At 51.7% G+C, this 16,058-nt stretch overlaps 1 protein-coding gene across 4 annotated transcripts in view; it reads left to right on the top strand.

Annotated features, from left to right (window-relative positions):
• The first annotated feature begins 713 nt into the window (after positions 1 to 713).
• The window catches only part of COL26A1 (collagen type XXVI alpha 1 chain), a 156,215-nt gene continuing 140,870 nt past the window's right edge, over positions 714 to 16,058 (top strand). For 2 of the 4 annotated variants that reach the window (XM_074345850.1, XM_074345851.1), the window contains exon 1: positions 716 to 3,387. In XM_074345850.1, coding sequence (XP_074201951.1) covers positions 3,230 to 3,387 — 158 coding nt within the window. In that variant the 5' untranslated portion in view covers positions 716 to 3,229. Of the gene's footprint in view, positions 3,388 to 16,058 lie in introns of all 4 variants that reach the window. The other 2 variants (XM_074345846.1, XM_074345848.1) reach the window with 2 other exon arrangements.

Genomic DNA, 16,058 nt, shown 5'->3' on the forward strand with positions numbered 1-16,058 from the left:
ACAGAGACCAGTACTTGCGTGGAGTGCAGAGCAGAGGCCAGCCGGGGTGGCTAATGTTTTTAAGGATGCACTGGACATTCAGAGGGTACCAGATGCTCTTTGTTTCAGGGCTGCTCAAACTTCCCCACTTTGCCACCCACCACAAGTGTGCTTCATCTTGAAAAATAGCACAAATAGCACATTCTACTCAATAATATTTCCATGTTTGTTGTAATTTTTTAAAATGGAGGTACTGGGGATTGAATACAGGACCTCGTGCATGCTAAGCATACACTCTACCACTGAGCTATACCCTCCCTCCTTCCATACGTGTTTTAAAATAAAGTTTTGTTTTCAGTTGTTGACCATGGAGAAAGATGTACCAGGTTTATCCTGGGGCTCCAGAGTCTTCTGAGAAAGCTCCAAGCACGTCTGGGTATGCGCCTACTTGGCCAGCCTCACCCTGGGGGTTTGAGAAGGGTGGCATTCTTCAATTTCATTTCTCACCAAAGCTCTGAAAATAATAATCATTAACGTTTATTGAACATTATAATGTGTCAGGCACACAATTCCAAGCACTTTAGGTGAATAATTCATTGAATTCTTTTAGCAAACCCATACATTAGGTGCTGTTATTATTCAGATTTTACAGAGGAAGAAGCTCAGAGGGGTTAGGTAACTTGTCCAAGGTCACACAGCTAGTACTTGTTGGATTTGGGCTCTACTATCCCTGGTGGTCTCTGGGGGTGAAGGAGGGATTGGACTGTGACGCCACAGAATCCTTCTCCATTCTCCTTGGCTCCCATGGCCCTGTTGTGGGGTGCTGCAGCTGGAAATCTTGCCTACAAGAGTGACGGCTTACTCAGGTTGGGTGTATCCACTGTTGCCTTGGAGATGGGAGTGGAGGATGAAGGGCAAAGTGAATTAGAGAAAGCCAGAACTGGAAAGGTCTTCAGAGACAAGCCAGTCCAGTCTTCATTTTACAGATGAAGATGATGGGGAGGACCAGAGAGGGAAGGGGTTCACTCCGGGTCACCCAGCAAGTCAGCAGGGGAGCCAGGAGCAGACCTGGGGCTTCTGGGTCCAGGTGATATGTGTGATATCACATTCCTTTTTTTGATTTAATGCATCTTTGTCTTTTTATCCCTCGCCCTCTAAATGGAACCTCCTTCTGTTTGCAGACCATTTGTCCAGACTGCATGCTGGCTTTTGAAGGAGGGGAAAAAGGCCATCTTAGAATACTTGCTTCTCTAATAGCTTTCACTACACCTAGCACAGTGCTGGATAAATGAAAACAGAAGTTTCCCAATACGTGTTAACGGGGCCAGAATGAACTTTTGGTCTTAGATGTGAAAGAGGACCAAACTTGACCAACTGCCTTAGTCCTGAAGTTTCTGGGAAGTATTAATTCTTTTCCTAAAGCTTTTCATCCTAAAAGAATCCTGCAGTTATGGAGTAGTGTTATCCCTTCCTCTCCTTGGTGCCTCTAGCTTGGGTGCAGCCCATGGCACTGGAAAAATGAATTTAAGATAAAAATGAAATTCTTGTTCCTTTACTGAAATGCCTACAGCATAAAGCCAATTTACAGCAACATGGAATTCCTCTGGTCTTTAAGATTTCATTATGCACGTAAAGTAAGGGAAGGAGGAAGACAGATGCTTACAAATTCCTGGTGGGGGGGAATGACCTCATCATTTATGAGGTGTTGGAAAACTGCCCAAGGAACACAGTTCAGATTCCTTTTGGGGGAGGGACTGAAAATCCCCTGATAACCCAAATTCTCCAAATCTTTTAGGCCTTGAGAAAGGGATAGAGGGCTAGATGAAGGAAGTGGTCCTAGGTCCAAGAGATGTTTCCCATTAGGCGGCTGTCCACTCTGAGATGGCCTCTGTCCGTCCTGATCCCTAGGTGGAAACTCTGGACTTGGGAGGTGTGGAAGCTCCATCTAAAAGGTCCAGGCAGGATTTGAGGGAATTGAGTGGGTAAGGATGGGCAGTTTGGGGAGAGAGTGAAGGGGGTTGGATGTGATATCTTGGGATATGTACTTAAGAGGGTACATATGGATACATGCTGGGATATGTAAAACAAGAGGACAAAAAGCCTTGCTAGCGAGCCTTTTCCTCCACGTTTTCAGCAGCATCTTCCTGTCTTCCGGTAACAACAATCCCACAGTTCTTTTTACCAGGTGGGTTGCAGTCCATTACTCACTTCCATACTTGATGCCCTTTCTCCAGTCTTACCAGCAGTTTTCAGACTAGGAGTTGCCCACTGTGCACGGGGGCAGAGCCAGCCTCAGGGCCTCTTCCAGCCCCTAGGATGCTTTAGGGGAGAATTAGAAATAAGTTCTTCAACCTGAGGAATTGGGCACAGGGTGGATTCAGGTCCCACCCACCCTTCGTGCTGGATGTAAGCACTAGGGGGATCTTGTGGTTCAGAAAAGATGAACCTGAGGCCAGGCTGGCCTTGGGGTCAGTATGTGATCTGAGACTCAGCTTTCCCATCTATAAAAGGTAGGATTGTATTACATCTCCCCTCGGCTCTTTTCCAGATATGAAGCTTCATGAATCTGTGTCTAGGGACAACTTTGCAGCCCAAATTGAATGCTTCCTTCATTCCCAGCTACTTCTCAGCTTAGAGAGACAGCTGGCAAGGTAGGGGCCGGAGGTGAAAGGAGGAGAGGAGTCTGGGTGTGCAATGGTTTGGCCCAAAGAACCTTAGACAAGGAGCGTGTATTTTACTTGCTTAGCTTTTTTGAGCCTCAGTTTGTACCTCTGAAAAATGGGAATGGTACCACCTAATGTAAGGATTAAACATTTCCCAGGTGAAATTGCAGGGCAGAGTGGTGCTCTGTAAGCATTTGCGATCCGAAGAGGGAAGGTTCTGAAGAGCGTGTGTGCCGGGACCCAGGCACAAGATCTGGCTTTCGGGGCACAGGACTCCCGGTACCCCCAGCGCAGCAGGAATCCCAGCTCTGTCGCCACTGCCTCCTCCTCGGCCCCGGACCGCCAAGGGTTAATGACAAAGCCCCACGCCCCCTTTGACGGCGCAGAGCCCACCTCGCCGAATTTGAAAAGGCGGCCCTGAGAGGCTGGGCGCCCCCCAGGCACTTCCAGCTCGGACCCGGGCTCCGCTCGCTCGCCGGCGCGCTCGCTCGGCTCCCGGCCGGGGCCGCGGGTTCGGTCCGGCCGCCGGTGCGCTCCTGACTGTCCTCCCGCCCAGGACTCCGGGTCCCCGCGGGCGGCCGCGCAAGATGAAGCTGGCTCTCCTCCTGCCCTGGGCGTGCTGCTGCCTCTGTGGGTCGGCGCTGGCCACCGGCTTCCTCTACCCCTTCCCGGCCGCAGCCTTGCAGCAGCACGGCTATCCCGAGCCGGGCGCCGGCTCCCCCGGCAGCGGATACGGGAGCCGCCGGTGAGTAGTTGGGGGCGGCGGGGACTGGGGGCACGAGGCGGTCGGGGGCTAGGGGCGCAGGGCAGTCGAGAACCAGGGACCTGGGGGCGCGGAGGTGGGGCTTGGGGCTTGGGATGGGGGCGCGGGGCGACGGGGCTGGGGGCGCGGACTACGAGGGCTGGGGATGCGAGCGGTCGGGGGCTGGGGGCACAGAGAGCAGGGGTTGGCTCAGGGCGTTGGGGTTGGGGGCGCAGGGGGGTCGAAGACTGGGAGATGGGGACTCGGGTGATCAGGCGCTGGGGGTACGGACGGTGAGGGCTGGGGACGCGGGGCGGAGGAACCGAAGGTGCGGGGTCTCTGGCTGCACCCAACCCCCCAACCCCTTCCTTTCCTTGCTCTCCCAACCTTCTCCCCTTCGGTTCTCGGCTCCGAGTGGAGATGGCTCAAACGTGCGGCGGGGGGCCCGCGGAGGGGCGACCGTGGCGCTCTCAGGCTCGGTGGCTCAGTTCTTGGACGTTTACCCGCTCACGTGGCTCCGCCGCGCTCACCTGCGCGGCCGCGGCTTTGTGTTGGGGAGCAGGTTCCTGCGATGCCAAGGCCTTTCGTCCGGGCCCCCCACTCTCTCTTCGGCCTCCAGGGACACCAGAGGGACGATTCCGTCCGGTCTTTCGGGGCTGGGCCCGTGGAGGAGCCGCGGCTGCGGCTCCCCAGCCTCCTGGAAACGTGGAACCGGCTCTGATTAGGTGACTACTTGGTGGGGTCCGAGAAGGAGTAGGGTCACCGAGCCTGCGGTGCGGGGACCCACCCGCGGCCTCCTCCTCCACCGGCAGATGGCGCCCTGGCCAGCCCTGGACGGTTAGGGCAGCGTCTCCTCACCGGTGGTTGAATTCCCTCAGAAAACGTGTAAGCAGTCAAGTAAAAGTTGCCAAACATCCTCGTTTGCGCAACTCACTCGAATTTAGCTTTTCCCATTTAATAATAATTACGACTCACACGGCTGTAATAGCCTTCTAGAACACACAACTTGCATTGGTACCATACATCTCTTTTGATCCTAAAACCACTCTGGGGTAGCTATGAGAGTATTATCTTTCCTTTAACCGACAAAAGTGAGGCTCAGAGAGAGGTCCTCAAATTCGGTGGCAACTCAGGACTCACCTGTCTTCTTTCTCCAAATCCTGTGCTTTCTCTGACATCACTCTGCACATCCTTATGGAGCAAGGCAAGAGAGGGGTCCCAGTTCTTTGGTCCTCTTTGATATTTACCAAGCCTTGAGAAGGCTACCGAGATGAATTCTGGCAATGACTTATATCAAGAGTCAGGTATATTTTGTGTTGGGGAGAGCGTACACTTAACGGCTGGATAAGGCAGAACACAGAGGAACGTAAAAGTGCTTCCGGAAAAGTTTGCATGCAATTGCATTTCCTTCTTTCTGTTTGGAAGTACTTACCCAAGGCTTCTGTTAGTATTATTCTGCAAATCCCCACAATAGTGTGGCTTCTGCACACTTCCATATGAGAACAGTTTAAAAATGAAGCTTTTCAAGTCGCAGAATGATATGTATAGCATGATCTCACTTATGAAAAAAATTCAGTCTGTATCTAGGTATCTATGTACCCAGAAAAAAAGTTTGTAGGAAACCATTTTTGGCTACCTGTATGGAGAGACATGGGGCTGGACCAGGGGAGAGAGTGAACAAGGACTCCCATTTTTTCCTCCTCTATCTGCTGTGTCTTGTTTGCATGCTTTACAAGGAGCGTGTATTCACGCATTATTTTTGTAATTAAAAGTGAATGTGTGTTGGGGGGCGGGGAGAGGCTCCTGCAACCTGGACCGTGCGTGCTGAGAGGAACCAGAGGGGATGTCCATGAAGGGAGCCATTGCACCGGGACGGGGATTCTGGCGTTTGGTGGGCTGGAAGTTGGGGACTTCTGGAGACACTTGGAAAGGATAGTTTTAGCACAAATAAAAAGAGGCCCGAATGAATGTAGTAATCTTCCAGAACTCCTTCCACCAGGATGGGAGCAGGGAGAAGGTATAATTAGGTTCAGAGAGGATCTGGGTGAATTTGTGGAAAATGGATTTCCGAATAGGATGCTTGGCGATGTGGAGGAGGCTTGGGGCAGGTTCCAGATGCTGCAGATGGATGCTCCAGAGTGTAACTGAGCCCTTCTATGCAAAGCCCAGTGTAGGCATTGCAGGCACCTGATTCGGGTCTGGGTGGATTACAGGCTGTAGTTGGCTGGTGTCGCATGTTCCTGTGGCTCATGAGCCCCAGAAGCAGAGGACTTGGGAACAGCGTTTGGCACGGTGCTCTTCACAGCTTCAGACCCCCGCTTGGCTCCATATGTGTGTTTACGGTGGCTTGGTTTCAGCTGATGGGCAAAGCGACAGGGCCTGAAAAACAGTCTTCTTTCCCCTGTTGGTGGTTTGTGTTCTCCTTTCTGTGTGTGTGTGTGCGCGCACGCGCGCACCTGGGAGGGTAGACACCTGGGCCTGACATGTGCTGGGGGCATCTTGCTTTACCCAGTGGTGCTCTGCTCTGGTCACCTCTATCAGAAGCCCAGGGTGGGCCCCTTCAGTGAAGCTATTTTGGCAAAAAGAGGATCCCAATTCCTTAGAGGGCTGTTTCGAGTAGAATCTTGCAGCTCTGCATTGGGGCCACTAAGGACTTTTGTCCGCCACAGAGCTGTTCAGATGCCAAATAAAAGCTACAGGGAAATGTAACGTTAATTGGCCAGGAGGGCTGCACATGGGTGGAGCCCCCAGCTCCCCAGCCCAGTTCTTCCATTCTGCTGGAGGAAGGATCTGTTGGTGAAATGTACATCTCACTCTTCTCCCCGCCTCCCTCCCCTGACCACTCCCTCCCTCCCTTCACAGATGGTAATTAGGAGTCTTGTCTGTTGTCTCCTCTACAGCTCTGTATCCAACCCTGAAGGGTCCAACACAGCACTGAGTGATCAGGGCACAAGGAGTGAGAACCAGAGAAAGGGCACCCCACCCAGGATGCACATCTCTCAGCTGGGGAGGGAGAGGTTTTAATTTGGATAAAAGTCTTAATATTAATTCTGGGAGTGGGAGTGTCCTTCTGACTAAAAGAAACCAGAAGCGCTGTGAGACCTGCCCGGATTTTCGGTAAAGGCATGAATATATCCAGGGGCCAGGGACAAAGGACAAAGTTGCTTTCTGCTTCTCCCCCAAAGAATGGCACTCAGTTCATAAACCTGTTCCTCCTGTCCAGGGCCCGAGGCACCAGAACAAAGGGAAACCACATACTGTAGGGCAGCATATCTACCGGTTACGAAGCAAGCTAACAGAAGGTTCGATAAGTAGGTTCTGTCCTCCAACCTTGATGAGTAATACCTTCACAATGACCTGGAAAGCCAAATTCAAAGGAGGCACTTTTAGATGCTTTAGAATTCTGTTCTGGAAAATGGTGGCAGGGGGACGGCTGGCCGTGGCCGACCCTCTACCCTGGATTCTTCCCACACTCTTCTGAGGGTCTTTATGAACCCCCTCAACCTGCTGCACGTCCCAGTTCAGTCCACCTCCCTTGGCCTCGGAGTGGGCACACTGGCTGTGGGGTCTGCCCTGGAAGGATGGCCTGGGGAGAATGACCCAGGTAGTGGGCGCAGGGCCATTTGGGCAGGGAACCTGAATCCCAAGAGTGGGGCGTATAAGGAGGCAGAGGCCTGGGTGGGAACATCCTGTGGGTCCCATGGACTTGTCACCCCACAGAGGGGCACAGCTAGAGGGGCCAGAGCAGGGTCCCTCTGCTCGGTCTAAGGGCCACTGTGCCTCTCACCTGGATGAGGTAGGTTTCCAGCTCTACCCCTAGTTCCCCATGTGAATTGCAGGTGTTACTTAACCTCCTCGAGCCTTTTCCTGGTCTTCCTGCTGAAGACACCATGAAGGCCAGGATGCTGGGCAGGAGGCTCGCTGGGGGGCCTCGTGTGTGAGGCGCCAAGAGCAGAAAGGGAGGCACAGATGCTGGGTTTGCAAAACGCAGATCTGACCTCATCCCTACCGGCCCATACACTTCGGCTGTCCCCAGCATGGTCAGGAGGATCTCAGCTGCTTAATCATGGGTGACGGCCCTTCTCCGGCTGACACGGTGGCCCACAGGCCCCCTGTGCTGCAGGCTGCCCCTTGGCCTCCAGCCTGGCTGACTGGCTGCTCCCGAAAGATACCCAGCTGTACTAGGTGCCCTTGCCCGAAGTCACCATTTAATGATGCTGGTACACTCATTGAGTAGCAGTTTCTCCTGAACCTCCCCAGGCAAGGGCCTGTTCTGTGTGCTTTATCTGTGTGAGCCCATCCAGCCTCCACACCCCTCGAGGTCCCTCCCTCCCTCCCCACCCCTGCCTCATTCTGCCATTATTCTGGGGACCTAGAGGTCCCGGTGTGTGGCTCACCAATGCTCAGGGTCACACTTGTAGCCCACCCCCCCCCCTCCCCACGTCATCCGCTTTCCTTGCTCACTCCCCGCTCTTGCTTCCCTGCAAGAACCTCCTACCTGGATATCTCAGTATCGTAAACACTGAACTCAAGCCCTCTCGCTCTCGTCTCTCACTCCCTCATGCTGCTGACCCTCTCCTTTGTCCTCTCCATCTTCTCAGCCTATCAGCCTGTCCCCCCAGTGAAGCTGTCTTCATTGCCTTTCGACCTTCAACTTCTGGTCCCCTTGACCTTCTCTCCCAGCTGGCTAGAAAGGCCCCCCAGGGGACTTTGCAGCCTTCTGCAGGAAGGCTGTCCATCTGTTTTAGCAAAGCTGTCTCTCATCGGCAGTGGTGATGGGGTCTGGCATCCGGGCTTCCCACCTCTCTGCCCAGGTGCCTGGCAAATAGGGGTTGTAAACACCTGCCCGGTGATGGAGGGGCCACAGAGCACAGCTTGTGACCAACTGAGCTGCTGTCTGATGGGGCCTCTTCTAGTTCCATAATGATGTCTTCTTCCACACTGTGGCCTGATTGTTAAAACCCTTTGGTGACCCACCGTCTCCTACATCAGCTTGGCCGAGAGGTTAACTCTTATTAATTAGTAGGAGCTGCCCAGGCCAGTGTGGTAAGAAGGATTCTGAGGTGGAGGCTGGGCCAGGACAGTCGGGTGGTGTCACTGTGTGTGTGGGACAGGAAAGTGGAGGCAAGGGTGATGCATTTGCAGCCCTGGATTTTATGATAAAATCCACCCTCTTAAGCATTACATGCAAAGGCTGCCTTTTTAAAGCCCATTTCTGTCTCTTTTATACCAGCTATACTGTGTTAGTTATGTCTCTGAATATCCTGTTTCTTATGCTAGGAATGCCTCCTCCTGCTGAGCTGGATGCTCTCCTGTGAGCACCTAGACCCTCTGCTTGCCTCCATCTCCAGGTTCCTCAGCCTTGGTACCCTGACATTGTGGACTGGACAATCTTTTATGGTGGGGGCTGTGCTGGGCGCTGTGGAATGTTTAACAGTATCCCTGGCCTCAACCCACTAAATGCCAGTAGTACACCTCCGCCCCTCCTCTGTGACAGCAACATGTCTCCAGACACTGCCAAATGTCCCCTGGGTGGGGGGACAAAATCCTACGGTCAAGAACCACTGTTTTCTCTGAAGTCAAACATTTTGATTTGGGGGACATTTAAAAATATTTGCATTAAAAAAATTTTTTTTTTTCCAATGGAAGTCGTCAAGCCTGCACTCAAGTAGAGACTAAAAAGCACCCTCATGTGTCCTCACTGGGCTTTGACAACCTTTACATTTTGCCATATTTCTGGCCCTGCCGCCACTGCCCCATTCTCTGTGTGTGTGGAGCATTTTAAAGCAAATCCCAGTCATTCATTTCACTGGTGATATTCAGCTTATAGCTGATTCCTTGCCATCATGCCGTTTACCACGTCCAACGAACTCATCATCATTCTTCTTTCTTATTCCTTATTATTGAACCTAAAATCCAATCCACACTCAGATTTCTCCAACTGTCCAAAAGGCGTGTCTTTGCTGTTAGTTTGTTCAAACCTGGATCTAAATAAAGCCTCCTTTTTGGTGGTTGTGTCTCTTTACTTTCTTTCATTTGTGAGGGAGGTCCCTCCCCTTCAAAAGGGGGCTTACCCCCCATGCTGCTGGCTTGTTGGAGAGGGTCAGTTGTCCTGTAGAATCCTGGCTTCTAGACTTGACTGAATGCTTCCAAGTGGTGTCAATAATTTAATCCTCTCTACCTTTTATATCTCTTCTATATTAGAGATTAGATGTGAAAGTTTGATTAGATTAAGGATCTGGAGCTTTATTAGGGCGGGTGAGAATGCTTCATAGTTGGTCCAGTGGCTTGGACAGTATCATATCATATCAGGAGGTGTATGGATTGAATGCTTGTGCTCTTCCCGCATCCAAATTTGTATGTTGAAGCCCTAAATCTCAATGTGGTGGTAGTTAGAGGTGGGGACTGTGGGAATTAGTTTTAGATGAGGTTGTGAGGGTGGGGTCCTCACAATGGAATCAGTGTCCTTATAAGAAGAGGAATAGAGACCAGAACTCTCTCTCTCCCTCCCATGTGAAGACACAGAGAAGTCTGTTGTCTGCAAGCCAAAAAGATGGTCCTTACCAGGAACTAAGTCAGCCGGCCCCTTGATTGTGGACTTCCCAGTCTCCAGATCTAAGTCCGGTGATCTACGGTGTTTTGTTACGGCAGCCCGAGCTGACCAACACGGGAGGATGAGACAGTTTTTTTCTGGAGAGCTGAGTGTTTACCCTTCACCAGAATACCACTGTCTACAGGTTTCCTCCTCCCTCTCTCCTCTCTTTGCAATTTATTTTGGAGAAACTAGGCTTTGATAGTTTTACTTGTTCAGGGTTTTGTTGATTCTGTCCTCATTGTGCCTGTTAACATGTTCCTCTGTCTCTCGTATGTCCAGAAAACTGGAAATTGGACAGGGGGTCTTGATGGAATTTTGGTTCCTTCTCATCCTCTTTCTCCTCCTCCTCCTCGTTATTATTTTCAGCAGAATTACCTCTATGGTTGTGTAGTATTCTTCCATTAAAAATCGTATCAGGAATCACACAATATCTGGTCATCACTCCTCTTGTGATGTTACCAGGTGTTGATGGTCCTCGCCTACGTCACTATTTCATTAAGGGCTACAAAGTGATCCTATTTTTATTCTGACATTTCTTTTTTTTTTTTCATTTAATTACTGGAATAGTTGTAGAAAGAATTTCCCCCTTATCTACTATTTGCCGGTAGCTATGTTTTGAGTTGATTTGTCTTTCCAGTGTTTCTTTTTTGCAAATGTAAGTGTGTGTGTTTGTGTGTGTGTGTGTGTGTGTGTTCCTCCTCCTGTTCTTATACAGAGGTAGTGTACTGGTTACACTGTTCTGCACGTTGCTTTTTCTTTGTTCCACGGAGTGATATGGAGATTCCTTTATATCCGGGCATAGATATCTTCTTCATTCATTTTGTTTTTTGCAACTTAAAAATTTGTGGTTCAAATACACATACAATTTACCATCTTAACCATCTTTAAAATGCACACTTCAGTGGTATTTAACTCATCCAGAGTGTCATCCAACCCAACCATCACTACCGTCCATCTCCAGAATGTTTATCTCTCCTGTGTTCATTTTTGTAGCTCTCCAGCTCTTTGTGGTGCCAACGACTATAGTTCTTTCAGTGAGTCTCTTGCTGACAGACACTGTGTTGGTCCTAACCATTTGTGTCACATGTAATGCCACAATAAATAACCCTATGAGTTATTCATTTCATATTTTTGCAAATGAATCTAGGTAGTGTCAAATTTCCTGTCATAGGAGTTACACCATTTTGTTTTCCCAGCAGCACCTTTTTCTTGGGATACATTTGGAAGATGACACTTCAGTGATGCTGAGTTAAAATGGCCTTGTGGGGATGAGAGGGACTTCCCTGGCCTAAACCACCTGCCAGCCTGGCCCACCCTTCACACGTGTTGGCCCTGGGGCAAGGGTACAGATAAGCCCACACCCCATAGGTCTACATATTTAAAAGTTAAAATTCAAGCTTTCGAACAGTTAAATAAAATATGTTGTTGTCGACCTTGAGAAATGCACCCTCCTAATGACCTGGAGGTGGGAGTTGAGGCTCACGTTTAGAAGTCTTGCCTTCAAGAGTTTTGTGCTGGGACTTGGCGCTGAAAGGAGGGCCACCCTTTCTTTGCTTTCTTCCTTGTCCCGCCTGACACCCCACCCTGGTCAGGCCTCACCCCCACACCGCGGACATTCTAGTCCATCCCGGCACTCTCCCCACTTCACCCTAACAACTGCCAGGCGGTCATACCTCACCCCGAGTATGCCCAGCTGTTTGGAGAGGGAATTCCAGGCCTCCAGATACATGTGCTTGGTATACAAGGGGGTCTGTGGGCTCTGGGGATCATGTCCCCTCGGCCCCACAATCTCCTCGCCCTGTGGGGAGGGCTGTGGCTGGAAGGGGGCTGGATTGGGGCCCTTGAAAGTGCAGTGTTCAAGATGGGGCTCCTCTTGTCCAGGTTTGAGGCAGTTCGGGGGGGATGGAGAGTGAGTCTTAGGGGAATCCGAAAAGTGGGATGGTCTTTCTCCAAATGTCCACTGTCAAAAAGGCTGCATCACGGTGACCGAGTTAAGCTGTCTGTGTCCAGGTGTTCCCTTCTAGTGTCCTCCCTGCCACATCCCCCATTAGACTGTGAGCGCCAAGGGGGACGTCACCCTCCTGTTTGGGACCCAGCCCAGGGCTTGGGAAAGAGTCGAGCTCTGCTGATCACGTGGGGTGAACTGGATGGCAGCCACCAAGGACCCACCGAGGCCGTGAATCAAGAGCAGGTGTGGGTCCTCCCAACGATCGCTTTGCAGTCCCAGCAGCGTGGGTCATGCAGACACCACGGATGTAAAAACCCCTTTTAGAAATGATAGGGAGCTTCGGGGAGGGAGGCTACGGGGTGGCTCATGGAGACTTGTTTCTGCTCTTTTAGGAACATGGTGATATTCTGGCCCGATGTTCAGGGTTTCTACTAATTTTCAGAGTATTCCAAGAAGTGATGGGATGGAATTCAGAACTTGCAACTGCTTTTGGTTTTCCATTTAGCAACTCTCTGGCAAGTTGGTTTTGGAAAGGGTCTGATCCCTGATATAATGGTGTGATGACACTGCTGGACACGGGCTATTTCCTCCCACTTCCTATTTCCTTCCCCTTCCCCTGACTTCCCCCTCTCCCTGCTCCCCAGGCAGGTCCCTTTGCCCAGCGCAGAGGCCAGGGCATGATGCTCAGCAGGGTCCCACCCTTGGGGTTTAATGCTTTTCGCTTATCATCTCCAGATTCTCAACACTCTCATCCTTAAATGTGAGTTTGTAAGTCTAATGGGACCGTAGGGCATACTCCAGGGACTTGATACTCAGCTTTGACTGGGACTCACCTCTCACCACCTCCTACTGCCTCCCTGGGGTGAGTTCTCTACCACTAACTCCCTTCCTCTGGCACCACACGGCCACCCGACCTCCCCCTCTCCATCCTGCCCAGTGACTGCTGCCACCCTCTGCCTCTGGTTGGAGCCTGGGTGTGGGCTCAGAGTGGGGCACAGTGGCTGCAGTCCCCGCCCTGGGCTGGCCACAGAGTGCTCCGTGGGTGACTCAGCAGGGGAGAGCCTCTGGCCACCTCGGATCCTGGTGTGTCCCGGAGCAGAGATGGACATACCCTGGAGGGTTACCTGTCTGCTGTAAGAGGGTGGGACCTCGGAAAGGGGAGATGCCTGTCTTGACTTCCCTGTCCCTGGCAGGGGTGCTGGGCTTCAGCCTGCTGGCTGGCGGGAAGCAGGCCCACGTTGCAGGGAGGGGTCTGCGGATGCCTGGGAGGGTCTGCACTTGCCCCACAAGTATCCCCAAGCCTGAGGGAGCACACGTGAAACTAAACAAACGACTGCTTGAGAGAGAGAGAGACCTCAGAAGAGAAGAAAACACTTTGTATTTTACCACCTTTAATGACGTTTTCCCAGCTTTTTGAATGAGGGGCCCTGTAATATCAGTTTGCACTGCGTCCCACAAATTATTTAGCTGGTCTTGCTCCCATGCCTTCGTACAGCATGCCCTAAACAGGACTGACTGGCTGAACTGGGGAGATTAAAGAATTGGATATCCAGACCCACACATGACTCAGGAAGTTTTGGGCCTGGAGAGCTGTATTTAATGGCCTCCCCAGGTGTTTTTTTTTTTTTTTTTGTTTGTTTTTTTTGGCACAGCCAGGTTTAGGAAGCACTGCGTGGAGAACAGAGTTTTTTGAGATTCTTTCATCATGACCCATAGTAGGAAATACCTTTTATATGGTGCCTGAGTCCATGTGCACGCGCTTATACACACACACACACCACCCCTTGAAATAAGTTTCACAAAATCATGCTTACTATTACCATATGTGATACTTTTCTTTTTTATTGTATTCTATCTAGTTCATAAAAAGGTGCTTGCCAAGACTCAGAAAATTGATTCCTCAGCCCCTCTGGGTTAAGACCTGCAGTGAGAAACCCCAAGCCCTGGGGGAAGGCAGGGTCTCTTGGTCTCTTGCCCCCCTCACCCCAGTTCCCGTGCCTGGTCCTCCACACTCTCTCTGACTGTGAGTCCCTTTCTTGTTGTTTCAGCAGAGCTGAGGTGCTTGGCCTGTCCCCTCCTCATCCGATACCCCAGCTCTGCCCTCTGCTGGGGCACTCGCAAACCCCCTCCTTCAGGAAGTCTTCCCGGACTGCTCTGCTCACCTCTCTGTGGGCAGGTCCCTGCGCCTCCTGGATCTGCGGTTGCATGTGGTTTCTGTAGTGAGAACTCACTTCCCGCTTCCCTTCCCTACAGATGGAATCATTTCTCCTACCTGTCTTCTCCCTAGTGTGGCCCTGAGCAGCCCACCTGGGACGTGAGTGTGTGAGCCAAGCCTGTGCCCTGAGCCTGGGCTGTCTGCCACCCACCTGCCTCTTCGGAATGTGAGCTCATCCAGGCTGGGCATTGAACCACCGGTTGCAGGCTAGAGCTGGGGACTGAACCACGGGGGCAGAGGCCCTCTGCCCAGAGGCCCGAATGTAAGAGGCTCTCTGCAAACTCCAGGAGAGTGAACGATTCCTTCTGCCCACCCGTGGGCCTTGTCCCTACGATTGGATCCAGGTTCCCTGGTGTCTTCCCTTCCAGAAGTTACTACAGGCACCTACTATGTGCTTGGTGCTGAGGGCAGCAAGATGATCGCTGATTCAGACCCAGCCTCTGCCCTTGATGAGCTCGGAGACTGGTTGGAGAAGACCCAGGAGCAAGTGTGGAATTTGCTGTGACCCAAATGTGTGCACAGTTGGGCCAGGAGGCAAGAGGCGAATGAGCAGGCATTTGTCTAGGGGGAGTTGGGTGCATGGGAGTTTGGGCGTTTTTGTGCCTCAGTTTTCTCCTCTGTAAAATGGGGGTGATCATAGTATATCTTCTTCCTCAGGTGGTTCTAGGTTTAAATGAGTTAATATGAGTTAAGTGCTTAGGAAAATATGAAGTAAACATTCTGTCGGTGCTTGTGGTGTGTTGTGTGCTAACCTTGCAAAGACTGCTCAGAAGCTGGGGAAGGGGTGGTGTTTCACAAATGTATGAGGCCGTGGAATCCTTTTGTTGGGATGGCATTCCAGACTCCATTCTTTGGGAAACGCTGGCCTGATGAACCAAAGCTACACACCAAGGGCTTCCTCAAGGAGTCACATTTGAAGTGGGTCTTGTAGGGTGAGCAGGGGTATTCTCTGCAGGGACCGGGGAGGGCATTTCAGGAGGACAGAACAGCTGTGTAAGGGCTGGGAGGTGGGATGGTGCCTGACACATATGGTTTGTGCGGTTGAGTTCAGAGTGGTTGGGCCGGGGGCTGCGGGTGTGGGGCACCCGGGGCCTTTGGAGCCTGAGTGCAAAGCCTCTTTTCCGCCACCTAAGGAGCTTGGGCTTTGTGTTGAGGCTAGGTCGACACATAGTGGATCCTGGGCCAGCTTTGCTAGTGTGGAGGAGCCAGGGCAGAGGAAGCTGGGGCAGGGGAACAGCTCATAGGCAGTGTCAGGAACACTGAAACAGGGCTAGGGTGTCGGATGAGGAGTGTTCAGACTTTGTGCTGTTGGCAGCACCTGCCCCTTGGTGGACTCGGACAGGCAGGGACAGCTCCTGGCCTCCTCAGCACTCCTGGGATTCTGGAAGCTGGCGGTTTGGCTCCTCGGAACCTTGCAAGGATGCTGCAGTGTTTTCTCAGTTTGAAAAGGCAGCAGAGCATGGTGTTACCGTACCTTGTATTTTTGTAAAGTACTTCTTTTTAGCACCTAGTGCGGGCTTGCACGCATCAGATGTTCCATGGCTGCTTTTTGAGGGAGTGATTGACCAAGGGCCTTGACCTCTGTTCTTGGGGAAGGCGAAGTGGTGACCTGTACCCCCTGCAGCTCTGTCGCTCTAAGAGGTGCTGGAGGGAGGTCCTTGTCTGTGCTTTGTCCTCAGCAGGCCAGCTCTGGCAGCCACATTTAGGGGAGCCACAGAGGCCACTGTTTAGGGGGTCTTGCTTCTTCTTTTGAAGTAGGAAGGGGGTGGGGGAAATCCCGCGGAATGGCCACGATGGAAATATCTGGTGAGGCCTTTTCCTAAGGCCCCAGGGTTTTCTGAATCTCCTCTCCCTCCACCTCACTGTCCTCTCCCCCTTCAGCTTCTCTGTTATTTTAAAACCCATTCCCAGAGAAA

This window comes from Camelus bactrianus, chromosome 18 (genome assembly GCF_048773025.1).
Source record: "Camelus bactrianus isolate YW-2024 breed Bactrian camel chromosome 18, ASM4877302v1, whole genome shotgun sequence".
In the NCBI taxonomy this organism is placed as follows: Eukaryota; Metazoa; Chordata; class Mammalia; order Artiodactyla; family Camelidae; genus Camelus; species Camelus bactrianus.